We start from the raw sequence: 15,235 nt of genomic DNA, 5'->3' as shown, positions 1-15,235 counted from the left end.
GCTCAGCACTCGTCCTCTTTTGAAGATTTTACACAAAGTAATCAAACTATAAAGTGCAAGTTAAGTATGTACACCCGTCTGTATGAAGTACTTTTATTATTTTGAACTCCACCTTCCCAGAATAGTTTAGTTTCTTTGGGTCTCAGGTGAGCGCCTTAGGGCCCATGGCCCTCTTGTTAACAATTGGTTGGCTTCGAAATTCAGTCCTACAGGAATGGGCGGGAAAGGCATGATCGTCCGTTTACCAGGCACATTTTGCGTGACACTTCTAGTTTGAAGCAAACTTTCACAACAACAAAAACATTAACACAAAAAACGCAAGCAGTCAGGAACAAAAAACTCACCATGTGATGCAAAGAAAGTCAAAATATTTGACTGCTTTTTGACTGATTCCAATTTGCACCTTTTCATTGTTGTTGTTGTTGTAATGTGTTAAGGGAGATAATCAAGCGACGTCTTTGCTTAATAGCAAAATGGAGTAAAATTACCAAAAAGACATGCAAATTTAGAAAAGTCAATTGCTGACTTTCCGAATCTGAGCGATTTTTAACCGGCAAAAATCTGATTTCAAACTACCGATTTGGCCGGCGGCCGGCTCTTATTAAGAAGCCTGTTGGAATGCATGTGTATCTCATGTAGCTGCACATTTTGAGTGGTGAAAGGTCAAGGTCATCTTTCAAGGACAAAGGTCAAATATATGGGTCATAATCGCTCATTAAATGTACACTTTTGCAATATTGAAACTAGCAACTTGATATTTGGCAAGCATGTGTATCTTGTGGAGCTGCACATTTTGAGTGGTGAGAGGTCAAGGTCAAGGTCATCCTTCAAGGTCAAAGGTCAAAGATACAGGGACATAGTGTTTCACAAACACATCGCTTGTTTAATATTGCTCTGAAAGAAAGACATTGAATTTGATTATGAAATATAACATGAATATATATAAAGGGCTCTCTCAAGGTAAAGCACACTCTTTTTATACGCCCGTTTTTTAAAACGGGACGTATTATAGTTTCACCCTTGGCGGGCGGCGGGCGGGCGTTGTCCACAGCAGTGTCCGCTCTCTAATTCAAATAGTTTTCATCTGATCTTCACCAAACTTAATCAGAAGTTGTGTCTAGACAATATCTAGATCAAGTTCAAATATGGGTCATGCTGGGTCAAAAACTAGGTCACAGGGTCACTTAGTTCCTATTTAAGGATTAAGCATGGTGTCCGCTCTATAATTGAAGTAGTTTTCACCCGATCTTCACCAAATTTGGTCAGAAGTTGTGTCTAGATGATATGTAGGTCAAGTTCAAATGTGTGTCATGCCGGGTCAAAAACTAGGTCACAAGGTTATTTAGTGCATTTCAAGCATTTAGCATGGTGTCCGCTCTCTAATTGAAGTAGTTTTCATCTGATCTTCACCTAATTTTTTAAGAAGTTGTGTCTAAATGATATGTTGGTCAAGTTCGAATATGGGTCATGCCAGGTCAAAAACGAGATCACGAGGTCACATAGTGCATTTCAAGCATTTAGCATGGTGTCTGCTCTCTAATTGAAGTTATTTTCATCTGATCTTCACCAAATTTAGTCAGATGTTACATCTAAATGATATCTAGGTCAAGTTCAAGTATGGGTCATGCCGGGTCAATAACTAGGTCTTGAGGTCACTTAGTGCATTTCAAGAATTGAGGATGGTGTCCAAAACCTTCGAACGAGCATATCTTGTGACAGTTTAGCACTCTTGTTACAGGTTTTTTTTAGCAGAAGGGGATTTCTACATTGCTTGCAAGGCTGTCAAAAACTTGTTTATAAAAATCTATCTGCCTGTTTATTGCTTATTGTTGGAAATTTGTTTTCAGAAGTAACGGAATCCATCAGCACTGATTCCAGAGTTGTAAATATGAAACATAATGATGGTGATGATGAAGAAAATGAGGATGATGATGTAGATAATGATGATGATGATGATGATGAAAACAGTGATGATGATAATTATGATGAACAAGAGGAAGAATTGAGTGATGCAGATGATGACAGTCTTGATGACCCATTTGAGAAAGAAATCAGGGAGCAATATGAGAAGTGGAAAGTGGAAGTGCTAAAGATGACGACAGTACATTGTGGTAAGGAATCCGATGGTTGAACAATTTAAATACATACCTAAATCCATGGCAACGATGTTGAGGAGTTGGGAATAGGGCCGGTATTCTTGATTCATGATGAAAGGCTCAGGCAAATTTGGGATGACACTTGAGGCATAGGCATTTAGCCCTGTTTTCCCACAATAAGGCTCTGTATGTATGGATGGATGGATGGATGTATATGTGAATGGATTGATAGATGGTCCAGCAAGTACTTAACATTAAATGTACACACATTATGGAATAATTAGCACATTTAGTCCAATCAGGTGAATGATTTGTTGCGCTCATGGTTCTCTTGCAATTAAAAATATTTTTTATAAATTATGGACTTTTGTTTTTGTATTTTGTATTTAGCATACCGGTAATTAATTTTCGCAATAGTGAAAAAAGTTCCTTGTATATCATTTTTTCAGGTGTCTGTTTAGCAGAGTTCACGGGTCAGAGTCCCTTCGATAAACTAAAGGACCACTACTACGACAAACTGACCCACAAAGACTTCAAGCACAGATTCTTCATCTTGGCTGGTTGCCCTTGGTTACAGGAGTCGACAGAGTGTGTCGCGTGCGGACGCCACTTTGGCCACGGCTGTTCGCTCATGCAGCACATGTTTGACAAGTCTCGCCGCGTTGATGTCGAAGGCGATCAACATCGGATGATGACCATGAAGGGCGTTGTAGAACCCATCTGCTGTAAGTATTTCACTAAAAGATTTGCGTTATGTGGACACTGGGCTTGATGCATGTGAAAATTGAAAATTGTATTTGGACTTCACCCATTAAATATTAATTTGTACACCACCTTCATCCATTAAAAAAATCAATCAATGAAATAAGTGTGGCTATGACTTAAGCCAGATTTTCTTAAGCCAAACTTATCTATTTTCGACAAATTTGGGCCTGGTGGCTAGTTAAATTGCAGAGTTTTCCAGAAGAATTTGAGAAGCCAGTTATATATTCAAAGTAGCCGGAGACTAAGCAATAAAACGGAAGTATTTGTGCCATTTTAATTGATATTTTGGGAAAAAGTAGGTGGCATCTAGATTGAAAGTAACCTGTGAAATCGCCAGCTGCCGGTACTTACGGAGAACACTGATGTTAAGCCTTGTCGAAGCAATTACGGGAATACAGCCCCTTATTGTTTTACCTACTACTTGCATGTTAAGTTATTTGTAAGAATGGGGTAAAATATATTTTTTCACATGAAATCAATAAAACAATTTACGGTAAAATGAGGAATGAATTGATTTTTATAGATGCCTTCTTCCACATATACGCAGATCATGGTGTTGTCTTTTGAGATCATAGAAATGATGTACGAGATAACTCCAGAGTATAGGGGCCTGGTTGCACAAAACTGAAACAACTAGTTAAGGTTACAGTCTGTTACCTTCGCACCCAAATAGAAATAATTTTAAAATAAATTTTATTATCAAGCATTTTCCAATACCCCATGCAAAGAAATGTGTTTTCAATTAACACATATATTAAAGGGTTAACATTAAAGTCACATAAATAACTTGATAAAACAAGCGATGTGTTTGTGAAACACTATGTCCCCATATATTTGACCTTTGACCTTGAAGGATTACGTTGACCTTCCACCACTCAAAATGTGCAGCTCCCTGAAGATACACATGCATGCCAAATATCAAGATGCTATCTTCAATATTGCAAAAGTGCACATTAAATGAGCAATTAAGACCCATATATTTAACCTTTGACCTTGAAGGATGACCTTGACCTTTCACCACTCAAAATGTGCCGCTCCATGAGATACACATGCATGTCAAATATGAAGTTGCTATCTTCAATATTGCAAAAGTTATGGCAAAATGTGAAGTTGGAGCAAACAAAGCAACAAACCAACAGACTGGGCAAAAACAATATGTCCCCAACTATAGTGGTGGGGGACATCAAAAATTAACAGCTGTTAGCTTAAATGGATGTTTCAAGTTTTGAGCAGTCCCAGATCTCACTGATTATGTTTTGATCCATAAAGATGTTGCAAAATATTAATGAACTGACTTTCATCCAAGGGTTTTTCTGATATTAAAAAAAGGCCGTAAATCGGACCCAATCCCAAGACAAACACATCCAATCCTAAACTAAAATTGTTAAAAAAAGAAGTGTCTAATGATTATTATAATTCTTTTTTAGCTCACCTTAGCACAATGTGCTCATGGTGAGCTTTTGTGATCGCCTTTTGTCCGTTGTGCGTCATCCTTCGTCAACATTTTGCCTTGTGAATACTCTAGAGGCCACCTTTATTGTCTGATCTTCATGAAATTTGGTCAGAACATTTGTCCCATTGATACCTCGACTGAGTTCTAAACTGGGTCATGCTGGGTCAAAAACTAGGTCACAAGGTCAAAAAAAGAGAAAAACCTTGTGAACACTGTAGAAGTCACATTTGATGCCCAATCTTCATGTAACTTTGTCAAAATGTTTGTCTAAATGATATGTTGGTTGAGTTCAAAAATGGTTTCGGTCCGTTGAAAAACATGGCCGCCAGGGGGCGGGGCAGTATTCCTTATATGGCTATAGTAAAACCTTGTTAGCACTCTAGAGGCCACATTTATTATCCAATCTTGATGAAATTTGGTCGGAAGATTGGTCTCGATGATATCTTGGATGAGTTCGAAAATGGTTACGTTTACTCGAAAAACATGGCTGCCAAGGGGCGGGGCTTTTTTCCTCATGTGGCTATATACATGAATGGCTATAGTAAAACCTTGTGAACACTCTAGAGGCCACATTTATTGTCCAATCTTCATAAAAATTTGGTCAGAAGATTTGTCTCAATGATATCTTGAAAGAGTTCGAAATTGTTTACGTTTGCTTGAAAAACATGGCCGCCAAGGGGCGAGGCATATTTCCTAATATGGCAATATATGGCTATAGTAAAATCTTTTTGACACTCTAGAGGCCACATTTATTTCCGATCTTCATGAAACTTGGTCACCCCAATAATATCTTGGATGAGTTCAAAAATGATGCTGGTTGGTTGAAAAACATGGCTGCCAGGGGGCGGGGCATTTTTTCTTATATGGCTATAGTAAAACCTTGTTAACACTCTAGAGGCCACATTTATTTTCTTATCTTCATGAAACTTGGTCAGAAGATTTGTCCTAATGATATCTTGGATGAGTTCGAAAATGGTTTCGGTTGCTTAAAAAACATGGCCACCAGGGGGCGGGTGTTTTTCCTAATATGGTTACATGTATATATCATGCTTTAGTAAAACCTTGTTAACACTCTAGAGGCCACATTTATTGTCCGATCATCATGAAACTTGGTCAGATGATTTGTCCCAATGATATCTTGGATGAGTTCAAAAATGGTTCCGGTTGGTGGAAAAACATGGCTGCCAAGGGGGCGTCACATGGCATTTTTCCTTATATAGCTATAGTTAAACCTTGTTAACACTCTAGAAGCCATATTTATTGTACGATCATCATGAAACTTTGTCAGAAGATTTGTCTCAATGATATTTTGGACAAGTTCGAAAGTGATTTCAGTTGCTTGAATAAATATGGCCACCAGTGGGCGGGGCATTTTTCCTTATATGGACTTATGAATCTTCATGAAACTTTGTCAGTATATTTGTTTAAATGATATCTTGGATGTGTATGAAAATGGTTCTGGTCTGTTGAAAAACGTGGCTGCCAGGGTGTTCACTAGTTATGAAAGTTGGTAAGAACATATTGTTCTAATGATATCTTTGGCTGCACAGAACAGGTCAGTTCCTTTGAATCTCAGGTGAGCGACTTTGAGCCTTTCAGGCCCTCTTGTCATAAACATCTAACAAAGTATATAGCTATAGCTGTCAAGTGATTAGCATTCTTTCTGAATATGGCCAGGAAAAGGCCTGATGTAAAAAAAAATTGTTGATGAAAAACATCCCAATTCGATCCATTTTGTTGATAGAAATTCCCAAATATATCAATTATCAATTTAAAAAATCCCAATTTATGAAGACTCCTTTTCCCAAAATGGCTAGAACAAGAAACCGTCGGAGACTGGTGATGCTCCCCAAAGGTTTTTTTGTCACAATATTGCACTATATATATTCAGATAAAAGGAAACTGAAGAAGCTACAAGAGGAGATTGGTGACACTCTGCTACAGGACACTCGCGAACAAGACTTTCAGGAAATGCTTGGGTATGTATTGAAAGCTAATGGCTAAATCAAACTTGAAAAAATGTATAGCACATCAAGTGGGCGTTGTAGAATTGTCTATATGTATTTATTTATAGTGAGCAAATAGGGAATCGCACTTTATGTGAATATTCCTAATAATTGAAAATAGCCTAAGGGATAACTTTAAATAGCAGTGTGGATTTTCTTAATGTAACACTCCAAATTGAAATTGACCAGTTGATTCAATTTTTTTTAACTTTCAAAAAAAAAGTTGATACTGGTAACTGTGTTAACCAATTATTTGTTTATATTTTTAAAGGTTGAACAAACCCAAATGGCTACATTATTAGATAGAAAACTGTAAACCCTTTGAAAAATAACCAAAAGGCATGGCTATACATTTCTTTCTACTTGCTAATTGTAATTTTGTCTTTGTTTTTAGCTCACCTGAGCGATAGCTCGGGGTGAGCTATTGTGATCACTCAGCGTCCGGCGTCCGTCCGTCCGTCTGTCTGTAAACAATTTGTAAACATCTTCTTCTACTAAACCATTGAGCCAATTTCAACTAAATTTCATGTGGAGCATCCCTAGGTCATGGGACAAAAGAATTGTTAAAAAAAATTTGATCACATAACCAAGATGGCCGCCATGACCATATATGGTAAAAACCTTAAAAAATCTTGTCAGAAACCGCTCATCAGATTTTCAAAAAATTTCACAGGGATGACCTTTGAAGGCTCCCCTGAAAAAGTTGTTCAAAGATATTTGATTCGTCAAAAAACATGGCCGCAGGAGCTCGTTGAACTTTGCATGTTTATTCGTTTTTGCCTATTTTGTGTAAACTTTCAAAAATCTTCCACATTTTTTGTCCGATCCTTTCCAAATTTGCACAGTGTCTTTTTATTAATGAGGACACGAACCCTACAAAAAATGAGCATTATTGGTCCATGAAGTACAGAATTACCTCCCCTTGAATTGAGAAAATGGTGTTTATGCAATAAAGTCCAAATTTTTCATCCAATTCTTTCCAAACTTGTAAGGATTTAGCATGGTTCAAACAAGGGAAACAACTACAGTTTATGCATGTTCTTTTTATTACAGATTTGCCTCCCTTTAATTCATTCAAAATCTCATTTTACAGCAGAGATTCCAAATCTGACCTGTAAATGAGCCCCATATTTACTGCCAGTGCTAGGTTACCTTTTCCCATTTGATCATTCTTAAGTATTGGTCTTGTAATGCTGCTACTGCTTCAGCTACTGCTACTGCTACTACTACTACTACTACTACTACTACTACTACTACTACTACTACTACTACCACTACTACTACTACTACTACTACTACTACTACTACTACTACTACTACTACTACAACTACTATTACTACTACTACTACTACTACTACTACTACTACTACTACTACTACTACTACTACTACTACACCACCACCACCACCACCACCACCACCATTCACAGTGACAAAAAACGTATTCACACAATGGCTGCTACTACAACTTATAGCCCCATATTTACTGCCAGTGCTAGTTTACCTTTTCCCATTTGATCATTCTTAAGTATTGGTCTTGTAATGCTGCTACTGCTTCTGCTACTGCTACTGCTACTACTACTACTACTACTACTACTACTACTACTACTACTACTACTACTACTACCACCACCACCACCACCACCACCACCACCACCACCACCACCACCACCACCACCACCATTACTACTTCTACTACGACTGCCACTACTACTACTACTTTTACCACTACTACTACTACTACTACTACCACTACTACTACTACTACTACTACTACTACTACTACTACTACTACTACTACTACTACTACTACTACTACTACTACTACTACTACTACTACTACTACTACTACTACTACTACTACTACTACTACTACTACTACTACTACTACTTCTACTACTACTACTACTACTACTACTACTACTACTACTACTACTACTACTACTACCACCACCACCACCACCACCACCACCACCATTCACAGTGACAAAAAACGTATTCACACAATGGCTGCTACTACAACTTATAGCCCATATAGGGGGGCATGCATGTTTTACAAACAGCCCTTGTTTCTATGGGATTTTAACCACAACTGTTCATGTTTATCTTCGACACATATTTTTAGGTCACCTGTCATGAAGTGACACGGTGAGCTTATGTGATCGTGTGATGTCCGGCGTCCATTGTGCGTGCCTGCGTGTGTCCGTGCGTCCGTCCGTCAACAATTTGTTTGTGTAGACAGTAGAGGTCACAGTTTGCATCCAATCTTGATGAAATTTGGTCAAAATGTTTATCTTGATAAAATCCGGTTTGGGATTGTATTTGGGTCATCTGGGGTCAAAAACAAGGTCACTAGGTCAAATAATAGAACAACCTTCTGTAGACAATAGAGGTCACAGTTTTCATCCAATCTTTATGAAATTTGGTCAGAATGTTTATCTTGATGAAATCTGGGTTGGGATTTTATTTGGGTCATCTGGGGTCAAAAACTAGGTCACTAGGTCAAATAATAGGAAAATCTTGTGTAGACATTAGAGATCACAGTTTTCATCCAAACTTTATGAAATTTGGTCAGAATTCTTGATGAAATCTGGGTGGGATTGTATTTGGGTCATCTGGGGTAAAAATCTAGGTCAAATAAATAGAAAAACCTTGTGTTGACAATAGAGGTCACAGTTTTCATCCAATATTTATGAACTGTGGTCAGAATGTTTATCTTGATGAAATCTGGATTGGGATTGTATTTGGGTCATCTAGAGTCAGGAACTAGGTCACTAGGTCAAATCATGGAAGAACATTGTGTAGACAATAGAGGTCATAGTTTTCATCTGATCTTAATGAGTCAGGTAAGCGATTCAGGGCCATCATGGCCCTCTTGTTATTATACCACATTGAAACGGTGTAATGTTCTTTCTTAATAAGAATCTTCTTGAAATGTTAGCTACGATAATTGGATCTCTCACACACCATGATGAGGGACATATTGATAAGCTGCTGTTAATAGTTTGCTTTGTAAGGAAGTTTGTTGGTCTGTCCATCATTTCTGGCAGGTCACTATTGTGAATGATTAGTTTGCGCAATAAAATTCATATGACGATGAAATGTTGCACGCAAAAACCTGCCCTTTTTATAAGGCCTCTGTCATTGTTTATTTGACTATATTCAACTTTAATGTGAACATGTTTTCTTAAATAATATGAGCTTCTGTGAAACTGGTCTTAATGCATGTGCTTAAAGTGTCGACCAAGATAAGCCTAGGCAGTCGTAAAGTGTTGACCAAGATAAGCCTAGGCAGTCCTAAAGTGTTGACCAAGATAAGCCTAGGCAGTCGTAAAGTGTTGACCAAGATAAGCCTAGGCAGTCGTAAAGTGTCGACCAAGATAAGCCTAGGCAGTCGTAAAGTGTTGACCAAGATAAGCCTAGGAAGACGTAAAGTGTTGACCAAGATAAGCCTAGGCAGTCGTAAAGTGTTGACCAAGATAAGCCTAGGCAGTCGTAAAGTGTCGACCAAGATAAGCCTAGGCAGTCGTAAAGTGTCGACCAAGATAAGCCTAGGCAGTCGTAAAGTGTTGACCAAGATAAGCCTAGGCAGTCCTAAAGTGTTGACCAAGATAAGCCTAGGCAGTCGTAAAGTGTTGACCAAGATAAGCCTAGGCAGTCGTAAAGTGTCGACCAAGATAAGCCTAGGCAGTTGTAAAGTGTTGACCAAGATAAGCCTAGGCAGTCGTAAAGTGTTGACCAAGATAAGCCTAGGCAGTCGTAAAGTGTTGACCAAGATAAGCCTAGGCAGTCGTAAAGTGTTGACCAAGATAAGCCTAGGCAGTCGTAAAGTGTTGACCAAGATAAGCCTAGGCAGTCCTAAATTGTCGACCAAGATAAGCCTAGGCAGTCGTAAAGTGTTGACCAAGATAAGCCTAGGCAGTCGTAAAGTGTTGACCAAGATAAGCCTAGGCAGTCGTAAAGTGTCGACCAAGATAAGCCTAGGCAGTCCTAAAGTGTTGACCAAGATAAGCCTAGGCAGTCGTAAAGTGTTGACCAAGATAAGCCTAGGCAGTCCTAAAGTGTTGACCAAGATAAGCCTAGGCAGTCGTAAAGTGTTGACCAAGATAAGCCTAGGCAGTCCTAAAGTGTTGACCAAGATAAGCCTAGGCAGTCGTAAAGTGTTGACCAAGATAAGCCTAGGCAGTCGTAAAGTGTTGACCAAGATAAGCCTAGGCAGTCCTAAATTGTCGACCAAGATAAGCCTAGGCAGTCCTAAATTGTCGACCAAGATAAGTCTAGGCAGTCCTAAATTGTCGACCAAGATAAGCCTAGGCAGTCCTAAATTGTCGACCAAGATAAGCCTAGGCAGTCCTAAATTGTCGACCAAGATAAGCCTAGGCAGTCCTAAAGTGTCGACCAAGATAAGCCTAGGCAGTCCACAAAGGCTAATCAAGAAAAAACTGTGTTTGCTTTTATGGTATTGTTTTAAGGAGTTCTCTTCTTAGGGAAAATCCAGTTTAGCAGAGAGTGTCAAAGCTGATAAGCCTGTGTGGACTACACAGGCTAATCTGGGAGGACACTATGTGCATACATCAAATTATGTTCTTCCCAAGTGAAGATCATGCAATTTTGAGCTCAAAGTTCATGCCTCAGATTGTGACAGCTCTTTAGAAGACTAATGATTAGTCAGATATAATAATAATGTTTCTACAATGTTATTGAATATAATTTTGTTAAATGTTTTGTCTCCATGGATTTGAAACCATATTTTTCATATTTGTTATATTTCTGATCTGTGATGTAGGATTGTCACTTAAAAAAAATTATTGCACAAACTATTTCAACAACTGGGAGGTAATAGGTTTGATCCCTACTCATAGCTTTCTGTATATCACTCCCAAAGACACAAAGAACTAGTTCTACCCAGGGAACTGACTTGGGAGGGCTTAAATAAGCCTTAGGCTTTCGATGCAATAAAGTGGAAATAAATAGTAAACTAATCTATTTCAGGTTTGCCAAAATAGCTTCTAGTGCTATGCGCTGCCCAAACCTGTTCGGTGATTCAGACTTGGACGACTCTGACGACTACGACAAGTTCAACGAATACTTGGGCAGCGACGAGTACCAGCTTCTTTGTCAGGGGATCAAACCCTTGGACCCTGAGGCTGGCGCTGCACTGGCGGTGCTTAATGGGTGGTAGTTACTTGCTCCATGACAGTTTTGTGATCCATTGTGGACTAGGGATGGGAAACATCGGCTTCAACACAGTTTTGTGGATAATTGTGGACTAGAGCTGTGAATCTTTTACACTGACAGTTCAATTGTCAAAAGACTAGGGTGGGGAGTGACAGTTTTGTGATCATTTGTGGACTTAGGCTGGGAATCTTTGACACTGTGACTGTTATAAGGTCAAAAGAAACGGGTTGGGAATATTTCACACTCGCAAAATTTTGTAAAAAAAACCCGCCGGGGTTTCTGCCACTGTAGCTATTTTGTTGTGATTTACAAATTGCGGCTGGAGATAAGCTGCCTGGTGAATATTTGGTGCTGTAATGTTGTAGAACTATGATTCAGTATGTAAAAATTAATCTGTTATTTTGTTTGTTTATTGTGCAAGACATAACATTTTGCTGTTCAATAATACTTCTTACATGCATGTTGGGATTATGTTTCAAAATAAATTTTTGCATCAAATTTTGTTCGTTGAAATACAGAAGTAATATCAATGTGAAAATTTGCTCAAATCTCGCTAACAGTTGGTGTGTCTGAGAGAATTTAACAGTTTTTGCCAAAATGCTGAGCTTTGTAACGTTAAGGCTCTCAAACCCCAAACTATTCACAAAAATAATTCAAATCTCTCAGACTGTGAACATTTGTTCTGTTAACAATATCTATTAGTGAGAGTAATCAAATAAAGGCAACATGTTACAACGTCAATCAAAATTTTGCAGTCACCTGCGGTTTTCAGTGTCAATCAGAGTTAGGGTATGGCATCAACCACGGAAACGAAAGATCAACCAGGGTTTCTGTGTGAACCTGGGGTAATGGGTTGTGTTAACCAGAATAATGATAAGCCATCAACTATGGAAAAGAAATATCAATCAGGGTTATTGGGTGAACCAGGAAAGTGGATCATCTAGGATGAGGGAATGAACCAGGCCTAAAAGGTCAATCAGAGCTAGTGTCAACAAATGGGTCAACCAGGATTATGGTGTTGACCAAGCCCAGGGTTTGTAAGGGTTAGTGGTTTAACCACGGCTAGAATATTGTCTCAGAAAATGGAGTAATTCAGGATTGGGGGTTCAACCGAATTGAGGGGGTCAACCACAGCAAGAAGGGTCAACCATGGCCGAGTCTCATGTTGAACTAGGGAGTTAACCAGGTCTAGGGTTTCAACCAGCATTTGGGGGTCAACTAGGGCTAGGGGATTAATTTAGGACCAGGGAGTGAACTAAATTGAGGGAGTCAACCACAACTATGAGGTATACCAGGACCAGCATAGGGGCGGGGGGTCAACAGGTACTCGTGCATCTAGCATGGCTAACTTGTATCTGAAAGTAGGTATACTGAGGTTCAAGGCTACCTAGAACGAGTCCCAGGACTACAAGCTGGGTCAACTACAGCATCCCAGGGATCCATTAGCCATAATTAGGGTTCCCAGGGCAACAAAGGGATCAACCAGTTTCACAAGACAAAGCGAGTCACTTTTAGTTCACAAGCAGCACTATCATGTGGGAACTGTTTTGGTACCCCCTGGGTCCACCAGGATCAAAGTGTAGTATCTTATACTGACAGTACTTGCCAAATTGACCCCTTATGACAAGACATCAGTAGGGTATCAAAGTACATTTGCCAAACTACTGCTGCTTGTTAAATTCAAGGGCCCTACATGATTTGCTTATCAAAAAACTTGCTGGTAAATTTCAATAAGCCTGATGTAATGTATGTTCATTTTTATTTTAACTTTTATATATCAACAAAATACGTTTTTGAATTTATAAATACATGCAATGGGAGAAAAGGGCGAATTTCATAAAAATATGTAAATTGTACATTGCGCAACACTTAGCAGTTTCAATCATTTACATTATTTAAAAGTTAGTGGCATTCAAACAACATGTTGACGCTATTTCTATTTAACAAGTTTTTGCTGAAACACCACTTTTAGATCATCTACATTTAGTCGTTTTTGCGACTCGTCACCAGTTGAGCACTTCCGTTTCTTGCTCCCATGCAACTACATGTCGTTGTTTATTTTGTTTGTTAAAGAAATCGAAGCGTGACACTTCGTGCGAAACTTACGTCATTAGAAAATGCATTGTAGGAATGTTTTGGTTAAAGTTACCGGTGGTTACTTTGCGGTATATCGTGTTTATACAATCGACTTTCCTTGAAGGTTACTATACCTGGATAACCGCAAACTTACCAAGGTTTGAAAGTTACCGAGCGGTAACTTTAACAAGCGTTTATACAATTGAGTGCAGAAAACAAAAGTAACTACCGGTACGTTACCAGTCATGTGACAGATTGCGTAACATTCAACCAAACTGGCCCACAGCCGTATAACAAATGGTTTGACGAAAAGAAAAAGTATCTCGACTCAATGAATGTGTTCAATCAATAAAGCAACTTGAGGGTAACTTTATGACATGGGTAGAAAGAAAAGAATTATTCATCTGTAAACTTGATTAAATTGTTAATAGGCCAATATTGGGATTTGATTTTTTTTATTTTGGCAATGCAACAGGTTTGAACAGCATTATAAAACAGTAAATACAGAAACCTAAAAAAGCGTAATTTCAATAGGGGTCATCTACTGTCCAAGGCCAGTGCACATGGGAAGTATCAAGCAAATCGGTAAATTCTTTGACATTTATTGATCGGAAACGATTTTTACACTCAGTGTGATAGTTACAGTACAGCCAACGCGGAACACATAATCTGCGGTCATGCCACCGCCAGAACATTAGTACTCGGCAGCCCCGTCGTGGTTTCACGCAGCGTATCGCGAGGCACGCGGCATCAATCCGCGCAACGACGCGGAGTCTGTATTAACCTTCTCGTACTTTCGCGGCATGTGTAGTGACGAAACCTAGATTTACACTACTTTCATAGTTATTATTTAAACGTTTTAAAAAGCGGATATGATTTTTATATGATGCTTTATAGACTATTTATATAATATCACATCCTCAAATATATAATCGACACGTAATGGGCCTAAACAAATTATCGTTTAATTAATTACGCACAACTGTAAATGTTTTGTTCGATTCTCAAATAAGCATTATTCAATTTGTAATCCGAAACACGCTTTAGAATTTTAATGCTAACACGACAATTAAACAATTAAATTCTAGCGTCAAATAAACAGTGCTTTATCTCAATTAAAAGCGCGTGAAAATCATACAGACATGTAGAACGTCACATGGAAAGTGTGGGAGTATTTTGTGTTGTATAAAAACATGAACATCACATCACGTCAGGTGATTTACGCGTGTTCAGTGAAAAAAAAAAACGCCCCAATTGGACGTTATTTCATCACAACTTAAAGGGATCTTTTCACGCTTTGGTAAATTGACAAAATTGAAAAAAGTTGTTTCAGATTCGCAAATTTTCGTTTTATTTATGATATTTGTGAGGAAACAGTTATACTGAACATTTACCATGGTCTAATATAGCCATTATATGCATCTTTTGACGATTTTAAAACCTAAAAAGTATAAAGCGTTGCAACGCGAAACGATGGAATAATTTGGAGAGTTCTGTTTTTGTCGTTAAATTTTGTGAAACTACGAAAATTGCTTATATAAGGTATAAAATACTTCAAGTATATGTACTCGGCGGAATAGCTCAGTAGGCTTAAGCGTTTTTACTTCAGGACTCTGGCAGGACTCCAGGGGTCACTGGTTCGAAACCTGGTCCGGGCAATG

The 15,235-nt window shown here is 38.5% G+C and overlaps 1 protein-coding gene across 6 annotated transcripts in view; it reads left to right on the top strand.

Moving 5' to 3' along the window:
• Positions 1-11,996, top strand: part of LOC127854996 (uncharacterized) — a 32,766-nt gene extending 20,770 nt beyond the window's left edge. For all 6 annotated transcript variants that reach the window (XM_052390228.1, XM_052390226.1, XM_052390227.1 and 3 more), the window contains 4 exons: positions 1,848-2,111; positions 2,546-2,821; positions 6,206-6,293; positions 11,313-11,996. In XM_052390228.1, coding sequence (XP_052246188.1) covers positions 1,848-2,111; positions 2,546-2,821; positions 6,206-6,293; positions 11,313-11,502 — 818 coding nt within the window. In that variant the 3' untranslated portion in view covers positions 11,503-11,996. The remainder of the gene's footprint in view (positions 1-1,847; positions 2,112-2,545; positions 2,822-6,205; positions 6,294-11,312) is intronic.
• The last annotated feature ends 3,239 nt before the right edge of the window (positions 11,997-15,235 follow it).

The sequence above is a fragment of the Dreissena polymorpha genome, chromosome 13, assembly GCF_020536995.1.
Source record: "Dreissena polymorpha isolate Duluth1 chromosome 13, UMN_Dpol_1.0, whole genome shotgun sequence".
Taxonomy (NCBI): domain Eukaryota; kingdom Metazoa; phylum Mollusca; class Bivalvia; order Myida; family Dreissenidae; genus Dreissena; species Dreissena polymorpha.
Note: the sequence above shows the minus strand (reverse complement) of the source record. Positions and strands in the feature narration are given on the sequence as shown.